Genomic DNA, 21,800 nt, shown 5'->3' on the forward strand with positions numbered 1-21,800 from the left:
GAGATGCTCAGGGTGCTCACAAGGGCACAGCTGCCAGTGAGTGCTCCCAGTGCTGCAGCACAGCTGCCTTCCTGGCACCTTCCTGGCAGCTGTGCTGGCCCAGGTGTCTCAGGGGATTTAGTCTGTTCTGGATTGGGGATCTGTGCCACTCTCCTTGCGGGGTTATTTTTGAGCAGGATCAGTTTCTTGAGCTGATTCACTGGCCTGCCCAATTAATGATACGATGCAGCTGGTTAAGATGGTGGTTCCCGAGTTCTTGCTGTTGAATATGCTTTTCTGACAAAGATTTCTGTTCAGCCACAGCCAAAGTGGTGTCTGAGGTAAGAGAAGAAATTAAGAGATTGCACCATTTTACTCATCAACACTTCAGCGTGATGGGGAGGGAGATAAGCAGATGCAGGGTGATGTGTAAACACAAGATTACCAGGCAGCTTGGAGGTGTGCACATCTCTTTTGTATTCTCTTGATAAAAATGAATCATGGACCTCACCTAATACATGCTTGAAGTAAAAGTAGAACATTCAAAGGAAGGTGGAAAGAGGTTTCTAGAAAACCTGTGAACATGAATGTAATGGCAGTCTGTGGGTGGCAATGCCAGCAAGACCAGACCCACATTCCTTCTGGAGAGAAGTGGTTCTCATCACCCCTTCCCTCTCCCACTTGTTTGGCTTCCTTGAGGATGTTGGATACCCTGTCCCATCTTGACTTGTGTTTTATAATGTTAAAATTTTTATGTGTGAGTGTTCTCTTGTGTTGTTGGAGTGATGGCTTGCATATTTCTGTCAATGATTTTGAGTGGCAGTAGCAGAGTTATTCTCACTTATCTTTTAATTGAATTTGCAATAGACTTCTACTGAAGTGTCTTTGCTTGTATGGTATATTTAAACTGTACTTCTGGAGGGATACAGAACCCAGTGAGTAAAATGAGTAAAATGTGCTTATTTTAAAAGCTGGAAAGGGCTGCTGAGACTGTAATCAAAGCTCCCATGAGATTTCATTCACTGTTTTTTTGAATGCAGTATGAAACAGGTGCATGAGATACGGATTTATTTTTCAGACACCATCAAAAGTCAATCCATGAAAAATCTTCTTTCCCTTTTAAGTAGTCATTACATCAATTCTGTTGCTTTTCTCTGCTTAGATAACTGTACTGAAGTTGCAATGTGAAGATTTCTCTATTTCTCTCTTTTTTTTTTTTTGAGGTTTGTGTTTTATTATCAGCTGTTTTTTTACTGGAGCTAACTAATTATTCTGTAATTTGGTAAGCTGGTATTGTTTGAGATGAGAAAATGTTTCAGTTTTATGTAGTCTGATTGCATGGACTTATTTGGTTTTTTTTTCCCCTAAAGTGTGCAATTTAGAATTAACATCTATTTCAAATTTTAATGGAATTCTTGTTTTTTATCTAGATTTTATTCAAGGCCTAGCACACTGTCCCCCTTCCCTGCACACCAGGACAAAACATAATTCTGTTGTCAAAAACTTATTTGCAGTCACCATATCTGATTTTCATTTTTCCCTGGGATGGCGGAGGATTAGAGCAGATTATAGTGTTGGGATAATGTCTGACTCCTTGTGTTCCATTTAGTCATAAATAAACCCCTGAGAAATCTGAATGTTGCTATGGTGATGCTGGTAAAAGCCTGGGATCTGGAGTAAGCGAGCCGCTTAGCAGCATCATGTCACTTAGAGTAATGAGCACGCTGTCATTAGGGCAGTGATGGGTTTACCTGGTGCTCTCTAACTTTGGTAGCCCATGCCAGATTCTGAAAGCCTGTAAGTAACAGCAGTTCAGATATTATACACTCTATTTAGTAGCTTGCAGCTACTACAAATCTTTTAACACATAGAAATTTGCGTTTTGTCTGTTTACTTTCTAGCTTTAATCTGTTGAAATATCACAGAGAAACAAGCAAAAACTTTCTATTCTGCCTTTCACAAGATGATCTGGTGTAATTAAAACAACAAAAAAATCAGTTTATAGCAACTTGTCTTAAACTGTGTGAATGCACACTTTTCTTCACAGAACGTGGAATATAAAAAGTAAGATGGTATTAAAATGTGTTTTTTTGGGTTTTTTTTTAGTCTTTATAACCTGGCTTCACTGGAACTGAGAGAAAATTTGCTGACATATTTACCTGAGTAAGTCACATTGCACGTGTTTCATTACATTGACATAAAGTGTTCTTATTCTTAAAATCTGCCAACATATGAAACTGGATGACAGCTAGAAAAAAATATTCAAAGCCAATTGACAACACGAGATACAGCCTTCTTTTAGCAACATCTACTTACAGCCATTACTTCTAGTTGTACTTGGTTAGTAGCAGGAACCTGCATGGATTGTCTTTGTTCTAAAAAAAAATATTCTGTATGACCTACATCATCACCAAACATGTCCTGCATGCACTGGACAAGCCCATCTGCAGTGGGACTGGTGGTTTGGGTTGTTCTCATGGTGAAATTCTGTCACTGTGAAAGTAGAGCCGTAAGAGCATCCAGATTTTCACTCTAGACCTTTATAGCATTTAAATAAGGGTTTGTATTCAGGGCTGAGTAGACAAAAGCTTCTAAAACCGGGAGGTGAAACCCTTGGTAGCAAACTAGGCCTACTGATAGCTGAAGTCTGACTTCACCCACTGTGATTTTTGGAGAAAAAAGTTATCCAGATGTCTCTGTACTGTCTGTATTGTGGCAGAGGAATTGGTGGTAGACTAATAAGGTATCCTATACTTTGGGCATCCTTTTTGTCTGTCTGGGAGCAGCCTTTTCTTTCTCTCGTGAAAGAATTTCCTTCCTTCCTTCACTATCTGGTTGCTTCTTGCAAGAGTTTTGGTGACTCCTGTTCTGCTTGTTTAGGTAATCTAATAGATACTAAAAGATTTAACTTTTTTAAATCACAATTTCTTCCCCGGTTGCTTTGGGGTAATTTTTTCCTGTCAATCTACCCAAGTGCCTTGGTTGTGGCTGTTCATAGCACTGAGCCACAAGATACTTTATGTCAGTGGTCAGAAGATAGGAATTGCCAGCTAAGTTGGGCCATGCAGTGTCAGTATGAAGCTATCAAAAATGTTGACAGTTTTATTGCTCCATGAAAATTCTGACTGTCAGTAATGTAGCTGACAATTCTCTGGTTTTTGTGCTACTGCAGCTTCGGGGAAAGTAAGCAAGAGCTCTGTGAGCCTGATTTGAAGGGTGGCCCTCTCTTTTGTGCTTCTTCCCTCTGTTTGCAGTCTCAAAACCAGAAGTATTTCAGAAATTGATGGATCATGTTGAGAAGACAAATGATGGATATTGAGTCTTGAGTCACATAGTTATGTGATCACTATGGGTAATTTTTATCCAGTTGCATAACTGTAAATTTTTCCTAAAAGTAAATCTAACTAACTGTACTAAAGTATGTGGCATTTGCTACCCCCAGGGACGTATTGTTGAAAAAAAAAAAAGTAATTATTTGATTGCCTGTACTAAGTTTTAAGTTTCAAGGTCATACAGTTACACTGACAAACCAAATTATTTTTTCAGTAAGATACTACTGCAAACAGTCTGTGCCTGGTAAAATAACTGTCTGCCTACAGTACATTGTCATTTGAAATGCAAGTTTCAGTAAAATGAGCTTATTCAAATACATGGGGTTTCTGTTGCTTTAGTCTAATGTGGTTTTGTTTTGATTTATCTCATCTCAGATCACTTGCCCAGCTGCAGCGACTAGAAGAACTTGATTTAGGAAACAATGAACTTTATCATTTGGTAAGAGAACATACCACTGAAACTGCACATTGGTCTTGCCTTATGCATATTTAGATTAAATAGGTTGTAGGGTGTCCAAAACTGAAGAAAGAAAAATTCATGGAGGGAGATGAATTTTGACAGATGAATTTTGACAGTGAGCTGGTGCTTTCATATCTGTTTAGTCTTGTTCAGTACAGTATCACTTTACTCCAAAAACTGCAGCTGATCTGTAGAAAATGAGAGTGCAGCACAGCTTTTTTTATGGAAATAAGAAGGAGTGGAGGGACACAAAATCTTGTCTGTGCTTGCAGTTGCAATGACCACATGGACTTGTGTCAGGAGCTGGATGGGCTAAGCACAGATGAAAGTAAAATTTCCAGGGTGAGAGTGGGGATCTTTGGGAAGGGATAGAGGCAAAGCTGTGGAGGGTCAAGAGGTCCTACATTGTTGCAGATCAATCTTCCAAAAATATATCTGTCATCTCCTTAAAGTGATTCAGGTAAATGTTGGATGGATTTTCAGTAGGGCAAGGGTGTGCAGGCAATTTGTTAGTGCATGCCAGCAAAGAATGGTATATTATTAATCTATAGCAATTAATTTGTATGATGGAGTTCCCAAATACTTAGTCACCCTTGCTACTTCTAACCAAGGCACCTCTAAATAGTGCAGTAAGAATTGGTTTACTTAGACTGTAATTGTGGGGTAGCAACTTTTTTTACTTGAAGCTACTATGCTACTTAACTTTACTGCTTTTTATGTTATAGCCAGAAACAATTGGTGCACTTTTCAATCTTAAAGACCTTTGGTTGGATGGAAACCAATTAGCTGAAATACCTCAGGTAAAAATGAGCTCTGCTGCTACTGTTTTGACGATGTTTTTGAAAGAAAACATGTTCATTCATTCCTACAGGGAAGTGCTTTAAAATGGAATATTTTCTCAATCTACTTTGCCTGGGTTTGGTTTTGGGTGTGTAAGCGTTTTCTCTTGAAAAATTCCTCTGCAAGGGATTGGCCATGATACTGTATGTTGTCAGAAATTTTCTTTTAAGCATTTTGACAAAGGAATTGTTTCCTAATAGGCACATTGTTCAATTTGTAGGATGACACATCCTCTGTTTATAGTTCTTTCCCTAAGATCAGGGAGCCATAAGTTGTCTGAGCTAACCCACACCTTGTGTATCTGTCTGAATTGCAGTTTTAAAAGTTTTGAGTATGAATATTTTTTTTAAACTTTTTGTAGTCATCTTCATCCATTTAAACATGGTGTTTAGAAGAAGTACAGTAATGGAACCATTAGCATAAATATAAATTTTGATTTATGCAGGCAAATCCCCCATCTGACATCAGTCACAGGATGAGGGAACTTAGCATTTAAAGCTTATAGCACTCTAAATTCCCTTTCTTAAAAACTTTTATAGCATGTGAGATGGTTCCTCTTCCCTTTTTTCCTTTACAGCCAAGTCGAAACCTATTCTTCTATTCCTCCTGCAGTTTGCTGTTACTTGCTGAATGGATCTCATTGTCAACTGTGTGTCTTGTTAAATCAGTTAGTTTAGTAGGTTTAGTTGACTTTGTTTTTGTTGGCTTGGCCTAGTAAGTAGATATGATCATTCATGAAAGGTAAAGCGTGATTTCAGCAGCCATTTTTATTGAAACTGGCCATTATTGTGTATTTTTTCCAAAGTTGAAAGGATGAACTTTTTGGATAAAGGCTAAGTTTTTAATGAAAGATCCTCTTGAGGGGCAGACAGTTCAAAAGTGAAAGAACTGATCTTGTAAGTTAGGATCAAAGCCATTGCTGTTTGAAAATTTCATATATGTAAAGGTTAAAAGCACTTCTTCATCAGCTGTTCTGGTCTCTGAAAGGTGATTTGGATGACTAAAATGAGATCTGTGTTCAAGTGTGCATGGGGATGTCTGTGTGCATGGGGGATGGGGGTTGCTCTTGGATTGCCATGATAAAAACCTAAGCAGTCATTAATAATAGTAAGTGATGGCAGTATAACTTGGCTGTTCAAATGTGCCTGCTAGAGCAACACCCCCAGTTCTTATTTCTGCATTTGTTGTAGCTGGGAGATGTGGAGATACGAAATCCCTAGATGTTGTGGCATGTTGCTGTAGCAGCCAAGAAAGACTAATTCTAATCTGCCTAGGGTTGATTGGGAGGAGTAGACTTTAATTATGTAGTGGTTGATAATCTGCCATTCTGAAAAAACCAACTCTGCAGTCTTTACTTGAGGAAGACTCCAGGTTTGGCTGGTGCTTGCCTGGGTGTGCTCAGTGTAGCTTGCCTGACTACTGAAGCCAGTACTCAGAAAGTGTGACTGAATCACTTGGCTAGTTTATCATATGTAAAGTGTAAATATTTACTTTTTTTCTGCTTTTAGGGGACATGCAAAGATAATTGCTTTTCTTTGTGGAATTTCATTGTGATGGTACATTTTTCAAAGTGCTTTCTTACGTGTTTGGGCATGACTTAAATTTTTTTCCTTGTATCGCAGGAAGTAGGAAACCTGAAAAACCTGCTTTGTCTGGATGTTTCTGAAAATAAATTGGAATGCCTTCCTGAAGAAATTAGTGGTCTGACTTCTTTAACAGACTTGCTTGTTTCTCAGAATTTACTTCAGGTCTTACCTGATGGCATTGGTGAGTCCAAAGTGAATGCTATCACACAGAACCATTTAATCCACTGTAACTGGAAGTCATTTGGGTTTTTCAAGTCTTTTTGTGCAAGAGATGAGCTTGTCTCATGTTGGTTTTTATTCCTTTTGCTAAGTAACAAATGCATAGCTCTATTAATGCTGCATTTTAATTGTCTGCATAATGACTCCCTCATAATCCTCTTTCAGTTTTCACTTGATATTTCTCAAACAACATAAATGTTAATATGTCCCTTCAGTTCCCATTGTATCTATTTCACCATCAGAACTCTTTAACACTGTAAAATTTTAGCTTGTAACATGCTGTGGGCCAAGTGATAAGACTGGCTGAAAGTATCACTACAAAAAATACAGAATTTTGAATGGTGATGTGTATTTATCTTCAACTGGACAATGTGATTAATCCTCCACTGAACCTAGTGGAAGACTCTTTGCCTTGCAGCACAATAATGCTTGCCTTGAGGATTCAAACTACAACCTTGTCTGACCTCTTAGATTGGGTTCAGTAACTGCAGAATGTTCCTGAAGCATTACCAGTGCCTTTTTTAAGGTGTATGTTTTTTACCCATGCAGTAGTTGTGACAAGTAGATAAACAAGCATTTTTTTTCCCCTCTATTCATCAGCTGTTTTTCTGGAAAGTTCCACGTTGTAGGAGTATGCCTTCTCCTTGAGAGGACTTAAAAAAAAAAAAAAAAACCAACAAAAAAAACCAAAATAAAGGTGTAGGGGAAGGAGGACTCGTGAATATGGTTTAACTATATTTAACATTCAGAAAAGAGTGGTCAGACCTTCCCTATATTCTATATAAGACTATATATTCCTATATATTCTATATAAGACTTCCCGTATATTCTATATAAGACTAAGAAAAGTTTCTCTAGAAGTTAGACTTGGGGAAGTGGGCTGACAACTGTGGGTCCTACAGCTGCCTAATAATGTGTTTGACAGGGAGTTGTAGCAGCCCTCTTTGTGTGCTGGCCAGTAGAATTGCTGTACATCAGAAATGGAGCTTCAGCCTCTGAAAGTCAGCAGCCCATGCCCCTGTCTGCACAGAGCTTGTTGGCAGAAGAGAACCTTGCTGCTCTCTGTGGAAGCTCCTGGGCATTGCCCAGCTGATCCCTGAATCCTGGGTGGGACTGGTGGATCTGCGGAGCTGCTGTGGCAGGGCTCTCAGCAGCACCATTGGCTCAGGTCAGCCGTGGTTGTGTCTCTTCAGTCCCCAGAGCTCTGATGGAGCTCCAGCACCCCCAGGCAGCCTGTGCCAGTGCTGCACCACCTCCCTCCCTCTGAGGAAGCTGCTCCTGATGTCCAGGTGGGATCACCTCGCTGTGATTTGCAGCCGTTGCTGCCTCGCCTGCCCCTGCAGAGGAGAGTTTGGCTCTGTCGTGTCTGTAACTGCCCTGCCAGCGGGGCTGGGCAGTTCCCAGATGCCTCCTTGGCTGCTCTTGGTGGGAGTCAGCAAAGCCAGCTCCTTCAGCCTCAGCTCACGTGTGCTCTGGCCATCCTGATAGCTTCCTACTAAACCCCTGTCACTTGAACAGGGGAGTTAAAGGGGAAGACAGGACATCACATGAAACTGAGAATGATTTTACAGGTGTGGTTTCACTAATTGTAGGTTGATAGGATACAGCAACTTCCATTGGTCTGTTGGCTATAATTCTAATGCGGTCTAGTTGGAGTTTGTTTCTGATGAGAGCTCACTGCTGTTTGCTGCTCAGCCTGGTGCTCACCTTAGTATCCATGTCCTTTTCAGCAGTGCTCTTGTAGAGCTGTATATTTCACTTCCCAGCCTGTGCTGGTGCACAGGGTTTTCTGTCTGGTTGCAGAGCTCTGCACTTCTCTGTGCTAAACCTCGGGTTTCTGTTTAGGTTGCTATCTTTCTCTGTCAGACATCTCTTCATGCTTTAGTATCATCAGTGAATTTGATACTCTGGACTATTGCAGCTGTTTTGGACCACAGAGGGATGGCAGTGAGGTATCAGCACCTGGTATTGTCTCCTGAATTCTCTGTCATGGGCTCTGCCTGAGTCAGCTTTTGCACCAAAGACCATTCTGATACAAAGGAGTAGAACAAATTGAGTTTTCTGCCCTGAAACAGTACTTTGTTCTCACAGGATCACCTTCAGAGAAGTTTAATTTCTCATCTAAACAATAAACTTGGATTTCCTGTCTGACTAATTAGGTTCTGTGTTAGGACAGAGACCTTGATCATGTTTGGGTTTGGGCTGTCACTTTAGTGCAAGATGGTCACTGTGGCTGGTTAGGTGTAGGTGATCTTCTGGACATTCCTTTATTAATAAACATGGTATAATTGAGGAACAAACAGATAATTTTCACTTGTTTGTAGGCATTTGGGTAGATAGATCTTCGATATTTACATGAGATATCCTTCAGATTGTAACTTTATTACAATTTATTATGCTTAAATGTTGGCTATGAATATTTATATTGAATATTAATTCAGTGATATTAAAATTTGCAGAAATAGTGCAAACACTAAGTGAAACAGTGCTTGGGCTATTTTATTTTACCTAAAAAAAAATTCATTGTTTTCAAAGATTTCTGGAAGTTTTGCAGCAGTTAAAATGTACATATTTAAAGGTATTGGAGGATACTAGACTGAAAATCCATGTTGTTTTTTCTGTCCAGGAAAATTGCGGAGGCTGTCCATTTTGAAGGTTGATCAGAACAAGCTGATCCAACTAACTGATTCCATTGGAGACTGTGAAAGCCTTACTGAACTAGTTCTCACAGAAAACCAACTGCAGGTAGGCATGCTCATGGCTGCTCAAATGGCAGGTGGTAAAAGAGCTGCTGTTAAGTGCTGAATCACTTGGCTCATTAGGTTACTCACCCTTGCTACTGCTAAGCAGTGCATTTTCTTTAAATGCATCTTATTTCTTACCTGTTAAATGAATGTGGAGAGCACATTGTGTGTAGTAACAATCCACCCTTCAAATGCTTAAGCAATTACATATTCACTCTTGAGTCTTTCATGAGCAGTCAGAGAATTGGAGCATGTGGAGTGCAGGTATCACTTACTTAGTTGTGGTTTTGATGTGGGGGTTTGTGCTGTATTGCATTATTGCCAGTTTTTGCTGTGCCTTATCTGGATCAGTCTTGCTGGAACTGAATAGAAGCCCTGAGCAGTGAAGAACTTGTACTGCTCCTTGCTCTGCTGATCTGCTCTAGACAGGTGTTAAATATCATATGTGGCCAATAAAATAAAATGTCAGAATTCCTTCTGTTAGGTGTTTCCTTCCATTATTTTGAAACTTCATGTGACACTGACGCTTGGAGAGTAGCTGTCTTTAAATTAACTAGGTTTGAGCATTTCTTAAGCTCAGTTGGTACTTGGGTGACTTAGAAGCTTAAGACTGTTAAGATGCCTCTCCAACAGTCAGTTCATAGCACCTGAGTTAGGAGATAGCTAATTGAGAAGCAAATTTGGGAGTGTAAAGGTAGATAATGCATCCTATGTACATGCATTCTGTACACAACTGTTGTGTGTCTGTTATTGTAGTGCAGAGATAATTAATGAGTGAATTTGTGTTAGAAACTGGTATTCCTAGACCCTTGTTCTGCAGTATAAACCTTTGGATCTTCTTTGGAAAGTCTGGCAGTAATGAGGATTAACTACATTTCAATTTTGAAAGTGGATCAGACTGTTAATTAATTTTAAAAGTGAGTTAAGTGGTTTTTCCTGACTGTATATTTATGAATTGTTTGTATATTATTTTGTTTCTGTTGGCACAGTCATTGCCGAAGAGCATCGGAAAACTAAAGAAGCTGAACAATTTGAATGCTGATAGAAACAAATTAACATCTTTGCCCAAAGAGGTAAGTTTTGTGCAGATGACATTGTAGAGACAGAAAACTCTCAATTTCAAATGCCTGTGAGAAGTACCAGGCAACTTTGGTCCAGTTCTTTCCAAATTCATCACAAGCAGAAACTTGTCCACTAGATCTGAACTGTAGTGATTTGGTGGCTTGGAAGTGAAAAATGTCTTTGCAGTTGAGCAGGAAGGCTTGGATCTAATTAACTTGTAACTAACTTGGGTCTAATTTAGCTTTTAACTGGCAATTCCCAGTGTTGGTGTCAGGTCCTGCACTATTTGAAGACTTGGAGTTCTGATAAGGTGAATGCAACACCAATATGTCTCTTCTACATGTATTATGAAACTACTGCCATACTCTTCCTCACCTCACTCCTGTGACCAATATCAAAGGGAAGGTTTCATACTCTGAAAAGTGGCTCAGTGACTGTCTTGACAGTCTTTTTGGTGTTGGAGATCTCTGGACTACTTCTGCCCTTAAATATAGGGACCTGATGTGGCCAAGATACCTCAAATTTTACAGCTATGAGCACTAGGGCTTCTTGTCTGTTGTAACAGTATGTGGAATGAAATGAGGCTAGAGTTTGTGTTGTGAAACTAAATATAATGAAGGCTTTACAAGTTTAGTTCAGCAGTAAATTGTGGAAAGAAGTTGGGAAAGCAGCATCCTGTGATTGGAGCATGGAGCTGTGAGTTGGTTCTGTTTGTACTATTTTTTCTCTGTAATTTTTATCCAAGTAATTCTCCCTCTTAATTTTCCTATCTAACATGTGGCTCTGAGCTTTTGTTCTCCACTTTCAGTCACTTAAGGAGAAGGAGAGTTCTGTACTCAGGTGAGAGCCAATGGATGGAAATTGAGAGGAGGAGTATCAGCTCTGGCTCACTTCCTTATGGAGCTTGGACAGCTCAAGAAAGCTCAAGGAAATGAAATGGCAAGGAGATGGGTGAGAGCTGATTGTCTAAAGAAAAGGGATCAAGCAGAGGCAGACGATGCTGCTGTGGCACTGGCAGCAACAATTCCAATGTCCTGGGTCTGAGCTGCCACAGGCCAGTCACCTGACTGAGGGAAGGTGAGGGGTGAGACATGTGAGTACTGCAGCTTTTCTAGCAGAACAGTGTCTTCCCTGCTGTGGTGCTTCTGGTTCTGAGCAAATAATTGAGACAGGGCTTACCCAGACAGGTTCCATGATGGCTGGCAAGAGACAGGACCCTGGGAAGACTACTAGGATTGGAATGTGATAGCAGTTTCCATCATAAGATATGCTGAGTTGGAAGGAACCCATCAGGAGTCCACCTCCTGGCCCTGCACAGGACACCCCAAGAGTCACCCCATGTACCCGAGAGCACTGTCCAAACACTTTGAACTCTGTCAGGCTGTGCTGTGACCGCTGCCCTGGGGAGCTGTTCCCGTACACAACCACCCAGCTTACACCTCCCTTGGCACAACTTCAGGCCATTCCCTCAGGTCCTGTCACTGTCACCACAGAGCAGAGATCAGGGTCTGCCCCTCCTGCTCCCCTCCCAAGGAGCTGTAACTGCAGTGAGGTCTCCCCTCAGTCCCCTCCAGGCTGAACAGACCAGGTCACCTCAGCTGCTCATACAGCTACCCCTCAAGGCCCTTCACCATCTTTGTTGCCCTCTTTTGGATGCTCTCTAATAGCTTAATGTCTTTCTAATCTTGTGTTCATTCAGCAGAAGACTTCCTTTACTAAAATACCTGTACTGGAGACGTGCAATTTTATGTCCACTCCACCTTTAAGCAGAATTGTTCTGAGTTTTGCAGGGAAAGTTTTACTGGTACAGTTTATTTCCGGATTGGCCATTTACAGCTTGTGTAGTGTGTAAGCACTTTTCTCAGTCAATGGAGTATATGGTATTGGAGGTGGTGCATAAGGGCAATGTATGGCTTGGAAGAAGCAGGGACAGGAGCAGGCAAGGGGAGAAGGCTCAGCTACAGAAGCAGGTAAAGCAGGGTGAACATGGAACATGGAGTGGGTCTGTTCGGGGGTGTAGTGGGGTCAGGGGCTCAGTGCTGAACAACAGAGGCATTAATACTGAGCAAGATACTGAAGGCTTGGAACCAGCAGTGTTTTTCAGAGGTGGAATGTGTTGCTCAGTTGCTGAAGGAGTTGGGGGATATCCAGGGGTGAAGTGAAGAATGACACTGTGTCTAGAGAACATCAGTGCACCTGAGAGAGGGAGGGGGACACCTGCACAGGAGTGGAATGAAGATAGGGATGAGCCCTGTGTTTGGAGAAGGCAAATAATGAGAAAACAGAAGGTAGTGTCTGGAATGAGGTGAGCTTTGGGGCGTAGTGGAAGTCCAGGAAATAAAAATGAGAGAGGGTGGTTCCCAAGGGAGCTTGGCAGGGAAACAGAGGAAGCAGAGCTCTTTGGCTCCCTATCAACGATTTTGAAATAGAGTTTTTATATTTCCTTTAAAGGTGTCCACACAAATGGGTCTATCTCATTAGAACAAATGCCTTGAAATTACATGTAAAGATTTTATGCTTTGCTCTGCCAATATTTAATTTTTTATTATTTAATTTTAAAGGAAGTCAGCCCTTCTCTAACTACGGGGTCATCTCACTCTTGATCAGTGCATTTGAATTCCAAGCTGGTAATGTTACAAATAGAAAGAATAAACAACTCAAGCACAAGCTTCTGACAGAAGTAATTTTAAACACCCCTGCCTGCTCTGTGTTGCTTAAGATGTTTCCTGAGACAGTATGGCCAAGACTGTGGTCTCAGACCTCTGCACATCAAAATTAGTACTTGTATTGTACAAAATTAATACTTGTGAGTACCAACTTACAGAAGCAGAGTTGGATGCAAAAGTAGAGTATATACTGGAGATATTTTTCCTCAGTATCTTTTTTTTTTCGTGTTTTTCTTACCTCTTCCATTCCTTCTCTGCCTTACAGAGTGCTAGAGCAGCTGTGCATATCTGGTCTTCATCCCGATAAAAAAATGGATGTGGGAGAGGCTGTTACTGGTTTCTGTTGGAGAGGGATAGAGACACAGTCTTGTAATGTGTGTAGAAAAAAGTAGAATTCAGCTGGAGAGAAGAGTACATGCACCCAATACTGCATCTGCTTGGTGTTGCCAGAATTAGTCCTGTAGCAAAGACACTTTTATAGGTAGGATGGTGAAAATTATGTGCCTGGTGAGATAATCTCTGAGTTTGAGTTTTTCTGTGGTGGTGTGTGTTTTTTTTGGGGAAGGGGGAAGAAGGATATTGATTTGGTTTTGTTTTGTTAACAATTTAAGAGAATTTGATTTTGAGTCAGTGTGTTAAACCATTACATTGCAAGATGACTCCAAGGCACATTTGTAAAACCATTCTTTTTCTTTTGGTGTAAAAGGTCTTGACTTGCGATTATGGAGGAGTTTGTGTGCAAATACACCTTCAAAGTTTCCTGGTTCAAAGGTTCTTCTCTATTGTGTTGTGATAAAGGTAAAACCTGGAAGAACTGAATGTATGACCAAGGCTTGAGTCACTGACAGATTTCATCTGCAGCATCTCGTTCTGCAGCTTAGTGCCTCTCTGACTGAAGTGGTAAAACAGACTTCAGCAAGAACTGAGAATGTCTAAACCTGTACATAGTTAGAAATGTTTTTCCCCTTAAACTTGAAAGACCTGCCTGGTGACTCTTTGGTATTGAAATCCCACCCTGGCGCAGGAACGCTGATGAAACTGGCGTGTTGATTTTGGCACTTGCATAAATAACCTCCTTGGAATGTTTTCCAGTTTATATGCTTTTGTTAATGAGTCTTTACACCCAGCAGAGATCTGGTACCGTGTCCTTCCTGGCTCTGAGGTAGATTGTGAGAATTATTACTCCATTAGGTAAAACTACAGGTTTTTTTTTTTTGGCAATAACTCTGCTTTTTAAATTTTAATTGTTTTTAAAACGAGTTGGGACCACTTTGTTTTTTCTGATTTTTAACTTTTGATGTCCTGTCTCTTTCTTCATTTGTGTAGAAGTATGTATGTCTCAAGAGGTAAAAAAAAAAAAAAGGGCACTAAGGAAAACTTAAACTTGTCTTGAGTCAGTGGACTGAGAAGCTGTCTTGGTGAGCTTCTCTCCTACTATTCACCAGTGCTGCAGGAGGTGTTGAAGTGAGTTTGCTGAAGATTTTAATTGCCAATTTAAAGTTAATAATAACATCAAAATAATAATGATGATTTGGGCAGTTTTTTCAACCCCTAAGTGTATTTTGTGCTTGCAGTTAAAGAATTAGTATACTTTATGTGGAGCCAAGGAAAATTCTGACTTTATTAACTTTGAACCCAAACAAAATTTTGGATATAACATGCTGGAAAAGATTTTTGCAACACAAGAGGAACTGTGTTTAAATTACCACTATATTTATCAGACTTGTGTAAGTCTGTGAGAGTTTTTGGTACTGACAGCTGTTTTGGTAGTTGAATAAAAGATGTGTCACTGGACTTTTAGCTATTCACATGACAACTGAAGACTGATCATTACAGTATTTGTCATAATGTGGGTTTTTTTGCATTGCTTATAGCTGTGTGAAAGATGCTAGCTGGTAAAGGACAGCAGAATTTTGATTCATAGCTTTTGAGTAGTAAACAGATGTACTTTAGAGTCATTAGAAACACCAGCAGAGAAGCATTCTGTTAAGACTTGCAGTTTGTGGAGGACTGTCTAAGACAGACTAGTAGTGGGTGTACGAATGGCAAGAAAGCAGGAGGTGAAGTGCTAAATGCTGGCAATGATGAGAACATGGGGGGAGTTTTAGCAACTGAGCTGCCTCCCTGTCTATGTTTGTCCAAGCCTTCTCCAGAATGAGGAAGCTGTTAGAAATAGAAAGATGAGCCTCAGACTGAGATAGAAGAAAAGAGCAAGAAGATCATCCTTTAAAGGGTTTAAAGGGTTGAGGTTTTGTGTGGAATCCAGATGTCTCCTAGTGACAATCATCCTCTCAATCAAGCCCACCTGAATGCAAATATGTAGTTTTGTTCCATCTTCATAGTACCAATGATCTTAAAATTAGCACTGATAGTAATGACCATTTACTGCCTGACTGACCTGTGGGCTTTGTTTTTGTGGTTTTCCTCTATTTAGGCTCACTGTTCTTTGGAGTTGGCGTGATGTGACAAGTCAATAACCCTTAAACTAAAGTTGCTAAAATGAACTAAGTCACAGGAGTACGACTTAGGCATGCACAATTCATGTGAGATCTTTTCTTGATGTCCTGCTCACTACAGAAGAGTGTGAGGACTCCTTTAAGCCTCCAGTCCTTGGAACAGTTACTCATGTGCCTAGAGCTAAGCACACACTTAGTTCATGAGGCACATGAGTTCTTCACCATCAAGTGAAGTCTGTGCTGGAAGCGCAGTGTGTGTTTACCTGTGAATGGGCTTGTGGCCTCAGCCGTGTCCTTGGTGCAGGTGTGGTGGTCTGGCACGGTTTGTTGTGAGCATGTGACCCTTGGTGAGCATGGCTCTCCCTCACTTGGCCACTCTGAGCCAAACCAGTGATGTTCCAATACCGTGTGCCTTCACGGTGGCCCCAGCAGTGTTTTCCTTTCCGCATGCCATGCAGTGTGTGCACTTTGCCTCCGTGGTTCGGCTTCATGCTTAGGTTTTCAAACACTGGACCTGGTGTCTTTCTGTACTGCTGGGTGGGTGCCATCTTTGTTTGAAATGACAAAGATTTTAGTTGATTTTTAACTGTCAGCTTGTCTTTTTTTCCATTGTGGTATCTCACTCAATGTTGCTTGTTAAATGCTGTCTGCATTTTCTAAAAACAGTTTCAGTAAAAAAATTCAGTGTCTCTTTTTTATCTACCCTACTACCCTATTAAAATATAAGGTCTTCACTACCTTTGAATGAAACAAAACCTTTGAACAGCAGCCTGTTGACTGATAGAGAGCAAAGTTAAATTAACTGAAGTTTAAATGATTTAGGAGTTACAGCCCTCTTTGGCAGTAGAAGAATGTATGTTCTGTCTCCATTTGTTGGCATGCTCTTGTCCAGTATGGATAAAGAAAAATAAATTGAACGTGTCTTGTATTTTCTTAATTGTTAGCCGCTTGGAAAATTATGGGTCAGGTAAATTGATAACCCTGTAAGTATTTTTCAGTCGATGGTTCTCCTATTACCTTTCATTAAGCTGCTTTAAATGCATGATGACTCAGGCTGTCCCAGTTCCACTGCTGCATTTTTCCATTGTCAAAAGTATAGAAATTTTGGTCTCATCAGGGCTGCATGGCTTTACTTTGTTTGTTTGGCTAACCTGTTTGGATCTCCATGCTCCAAGACTGAGTAACACAAACTTCATTCATGAAAAGGGAACACTTTGTGTACACTGAGGGCATCACTTGCCAGCTCATTAACATTCCCTAATTGTATTTCTTGCTTTTCACGGCTCCTCATGTTAGCAGCACCAATTAGACACTTAGTGTGTATATATTGTTTTTAATATCACACTGTGTTCTGTGGATGTGTGAAGGCACATTATTTAAGAATTGATAGATGCTTTAAAGTGAATAGCAGAATTCTTGAACCAAGAAGTGTTTGCTTACTATTTGAGTGCTGGTTTCTAAGGGCTCTGATTCACAAGCTAACATGGCTTGCAAAGTTCGTGGGTCTGTTGTACGCACAGGGCTGGGAAAACTGATAATCTTGTGAAATAGCTGCATCTTAAGAGTGCAGTGATTTAAGGGAAATAGCACAGATTTTGTTTTGTCAAGAATGTAGCACTTAAACTTTCTGCTGTAAATAGCTTGTGAATCAGAAGCCTTGAGCAGCTGATTGCTGTTTTCTTCTATTAAAAAGCATTTATGATACAAAGGAAGGTGAGTGGAATGTAAATGCTCCATTTTTTTTATTTTGTGAGTCACAGTTGCATCCTTTAAAAGTGGCTTTTTCCTTAGTAAATGGTGTATGTTAAATCAACACTATTTTTCCTTTGACTAGTTAAAATATTTTGTGCTGTTTGTCTATAATCTCAGTCTTGGGTTTGGACTGAATTGTGGGTTTTGCAAAGACACAACTGGCAGTTAACAAGAACACAATAATTTCAGCTTAGTTTTGGGAACTCCTGGCCAAGGTGTAGTTACAGTGTGAGAGGAGAACCTTCTTAGATGCATGTCACTATAGACGTCCTCTAATTTTTGAACTGAGATTTTCCACTGTGTTTAGTTTGGACTCTAGCTCTATAATTAGATTCTAAGTCCACTTAACTTGAAAGCTTCAAATGGCATTGGGATATTTTGCCTCTGTTACTTGGAGTAAGAAAAGAAAAATCTTTTTTCCCCTTCTTATGGTGTTTTGGAACTGGCAAACAAGCAACAGTGCTTTTTGAAACTCTGTACAATAAGCAAACAAAGGTAAGTTTCCTTTGTTAGGAACAAAGAGTTACTTGAAGCAGCTTTTGAGTTGCTACAGCTAATCTTCCTGTTTATAGAAGTTCCCTCTGGAATATAAAGTTGGAATGAGTTTTTTTTTTAAATCAGATGTGGTGGATTTGTCTTCTGAAAGCAGCTACTTTTGCTGCAAGATGCAGATTTTTAAAGGTAAAACTGAAAAATCCCATCTTTGCACCCAAAGAATGCAAATGCTTATATTTGGATAAATTGATAGAGACAGAGGATATTAGATTTGAATAGATTAAAGAAGGCCAGTTCACGTGGGAATTGTGTTGAAATGAGGTGCATTTCTAATGAATCAGGGCATCAAAGATTTTACTCGGCGTTCTGCTTCTAGTGAGCTCTTCATTAATCTTTGTGGACTCAACAAGTTTTGGGAGTTGGTTGGTACATTTAGCATTTTGCCTTGCTTCAAGGCCCATTGCACTTGCTTGGATATAAAGTTGCCATGAGGAAAGAATGAATTAATATGTAAAAAGTAGAGCTAGAAAATGTTAAATGTTGAAAGGGTTTTTTGTGAATGTTTGGCATAGAGTAGCTTCTGTGTGGTTAATGGTTTCCTCTGGGTGTGGAAGGCTCTGAAAGGTAGCTAGAATGTGACCTGTATGTAAAGTTATCCATTATTTGCAGATGTTCAAGACAGTGCTCCTACAGACTTGCTTCAGGTCAGACTTCTTGGAAGCTGACACTTGTTTGCAGTCTGTAGCTCTGGGGGAAGTGTCTGGCAGGCATTGTCACTTGAATGTGCTGTGACACACTCGGTGACCTGCACTGCATGCCTTTGTTACACTGTGGTACTGCAACAAAACCACACTTGCTTTTTTTTCCCCCCTTCTTCTCAAATGTAGGTTGGGGGCTGCTGCAGTCTTAACGTCTTTTCTGTACGTGACAACAGATTATCTCGAATTCCCTCTGAAATTTCACAGGCCACTGAACTTCATGTCCTGGATGTTGCTGGAAACAGGCAAGAGATTTTTGTATTTTCATGTGCTTTTGCTGTGTTTACTTAATTCTTTCTGATAGCAAAAGATACTATGTCTAAGAAGAGAGTAATAAAAAACCAGTTATGACATTCATGTTAGTGTTACTGTTGAAATTGTCAAAGTAGTCTTCCCCCTGGGTCAAAAGTAGCATAAATTGTGTTGTCATGAGTGTGATTTTTGGATTACTTTGACCCTGAGGAAAAAAATGGATTTTAAAAAAAAAACCCTCTGGATTCATATATTTCTGTATTAAAACTGAGAATCTAGGCAATGGCTAGAGCTTCAGGTGAAGCTACCAAGCTGTAATGTCAAGTGGCACCAATATTGAGTGTTGTATCTTCATGATACAGTGTGAGTAACAAGGAAAGCCACTTTGACCTTGCAGCTTCTCACAAATGTTAGTGCTTCAAACACCAACACACAAAAATGAGTGGATTAAAGCATAAACCAGCAAATTAGTTCAGCTTCTTAGTAGGAAGTTAAGTTAAAAAAACACCCCAAAACAGAAGAAAAGTGCATGGTATCTCATCTATGCAATATAATTGTCTCACAGGCCCTTATATATTTCTGTTCTACCTAGTGTTCACATGTAAAGCTCTGATGGGAAGCAGCTGTCTGCCTTCCAGGGCACTTCACTGCAGTAGAGAAAGCTCAGCATAGTTTTACCTGGTTTTCAGCTTCAGAGGATTATAAGGTTGTTTTTTTTGTGGTTTTTTTTTTTTTTTAAAGGATGGAGTAGTTGGAATTGATGGCTACTGCAGTGCCTCCTATTAGAGGCATTAATTTCAATCCTCTTTGTTCCAACTCAGTGATGTATGCTTGAGTTGACTTCATGACCATCTATTAAGACTTCCAGAGATTGCCCTGACTTTTTAACTTTCCTTTTTCGAACTAGGCTGACGTATCTTCCCATTTCACTGACTACCTTAAGGCTGAAGGCTTTGTGGTTGTCTGATAACCAGTCCCAACCTCTGCTGACATTTCAGACTGACACAGACCCTGAAACGGGAGAAAAGATTTTAACATGTGTATTACTTCCTCAAATGCCTTCTGAGTCTGGTTGCCAAGGTAAGTGCCTAGAGTCAGCTTTTCATTATACAGAATTATTACTTTTTTGTTTACTGAGTTGTCCCATAAAGGTTTGTAAAATGTGCTTAAGCTCTAGTGAGCAAAGTAGCAAAGTTCTAGTTGAATTTTCAATATTAAACCTTTTTTTTCTATTAATCCTGTTCATCTTCAGAAGACTTCAAAACTTGGCACTGGGTGTTATTGAAAATACAATGACAGCTACAATGAGTAAAATACAGATCTGGAGGAAAAAGACTATTTTGAGGCTTGCTAGTGGGCCCAGTAGTGGTGTCCATATTTGTGTACATGGATTATACATTTTATATACACACATACATATGTATGTATGTATGTAAAAATGGTGGCTTTCCATCTTCAATCTCTTTACCAGCAAAATAAATTCCATAGCAAATAGTAAGCAGTTGACTTTTTACTTTTTAGCGAGCTAACTTTCTTTCAAGCAGAGGTCTTATACAGTAACTTTATTATATCATTAACAGGTGTAGAATTGCAGTATAAGTTGCTTTTACCTTTTGTGATGAAACTTACCCCTGGGCCAGGTGGAACCATAAACTCTTTTGTTGGCTGTGTTGCTGCTCCAGTAACTTCTGAATGTTTTTTGTCTTCAAGCCTTTAGAGCTGTATGGGAAACATTCAAGGGAATTCATCTGAGCTAATATTTAAATTTCTGCTGTAATGACTGGAGAGGGATTTATCCCATCCAAGAATGGACTTTTAAAAGAAAATCATGTGGATTCTTCTCCACTGAGTACAAAGGGGCCTGAGGAGAAAAATTCAGCTCTGGGTATCTGAATTGTAGGTACCCAGACTTAATTCCAATGTTTCAATCATATATGACTGGAGCAAATAGAAACCATTAAAACAGTAGGAGTGTAGAAATGTCTCTGTTTTCAGCTCCTGGATTTTAAGAATAGTTGAGAATTAAAATAAATATATGAATTAACCCCTTTGGAATTAGAGAGGATTAAGCTAGTTCAAGAAGAGTAACAGAGGTTGACTTTACTTTCTCTAAAGGCCTCACTATGAGAAATTAGATTTCCTCCTCTCCAGATGAATCTCGTGGTTTCAAGGGTAGAAGGTGTGGAATTTAGATTGCTGGATGTGTATGCCTAGCAATACTGAAAGGATGAGGTTTGTAAAAGCAATGATCCTATGTTATGGAATGCCATTTAGGGAACTGGCTGATGTCAGCTGGCAGCCATGTTCCACAAGAAAAGCATGCACAGTGGCAAGTATATTAAATTATATAACCATTACTCTAAAACTCTGAAACAGTCCAAGTAGAGAAATACCTAATTTATACAGAAACCATTTAGTCTCTGTACTTGATAACAGAAAACTAATGCAAGTTGTGTTTTCTTCCAAAAACAGTAGGAATAGCCACTTGTAAGTATTGGATGACTGATTGTTCAGATGTTGCAATTATGAACAATAAATCATGTTGATTGTGTGACTTCACATGCATGTTGCTGTGAATCTTGAGTTACATTTTCCTGTTCTCACAGATAACCTGCCACGATGTGGTGCGTTGGAGAGTTTGGTAAATGAAATGTCAGATGAGACATGGAATGAGCGGGCGGTGAACAGAGTCAGTGCAATTCGCTTCTTGGAAGATGAAAAAGATGAAGAGGAGAATGAAATGGTATGTTTTCCAGGCCTTTGGATACCTCCAGACACTGTGACATTAATGCAGAAGTATAAAAATTCTCTGAGCGTTCTTGCTGTAAATATTTCAGCTTGGGCTGCATGCTTTGTGTGTACATTTGGAGAAGAAACTGTTCATGTTGGCTGCTGAAACTTTTTATGTTGACTTTGAATGCCTTTGTTTTTTCTGCTTTGAATATAACTTTTATATTCTGATGTGGGACAGTCTTCTGTCTTGCTTTGTTTTCCTCTGTCTGCTCAGGATGTTTTCTTTTCAGAAAGAAGATAGGATCTTTGCATCTGTGAAGCTTTACTGCCTGAAAGTATATAGGGTCTAATTTAGGATTCCAGCACTCTGGCATGTGTCTCCATTAAGTTTGCTGTTGTTTGTCTCTCTCTGATTTCTATTTCCAATCTCTTTTGTGCTCTCTCATTCTTTTTTTTTTTTTTTAAC

General features: G+C 39.8%; 1 protein-coding gene across 2 annotated transcripts in view; it reads left to right on the forward strand.

The window, feature by feature from the left end:
- LRRC1 (leucine rich repeat containing 1) overlaps positions 1 to 21,800 on the forward strand; it is a 68,701-nt gene that overhangs the window by 44,366 nt on the left and 2,535 nt on the right. For both annotated transcript variants that reach the window (XM_084203570.1, XM_084203569.1), the window contains exons 5-13: positions 2,086 to 2,142; positions 3,687 to 3,750; positions 4,497 to 4,571; positions 6,234 to 6,378; positions 9,043 to 9,161; positions 10,150 to 10,233; positions 18,479 to 18,594; positions 19,509 to 19,681; positions 21,208 to 21,344. In XM_084203570.1, the coding sequence (XP_084059696.1) occupies positions 2,086 to 2,142; positions 3,687 to 3,750; positions 4,497 to 4,571; positions 6,234 to 6,378; positions 9,043 to 9,161; positions 10,150 to 10,233; positions 18,479 to 18,594; positions 19,509 to 19,681; positions 21,208 to 21,344 (970 nt within the window). The remainder of the gene's footprint in view (positions 1 to 2,085; positions 2,143 to 3,686; positions 3,751 to 4,496; positions 4,572 to 6,233; positions 6,379 to 9,042; positions 9,162 to 10,149; positions 10,234 to 18,478; positions 18,595 to 19,508; positions 19,682 to 21,207; positions 21,345 to 21,800) is intronic.

The sequence above is a fragment of the Fringilla coelebs genome (assembly GCF_963513975.1).
Source record: "Fringilla coelebs genome assembly, chromosome: 3".
Classification (NCBI taxonomy): Eukaryota; Metazoa; Chordata; class Aves; order Passeriformes; family Fringillidae; genus Fringilla; species Fringilla coelebs.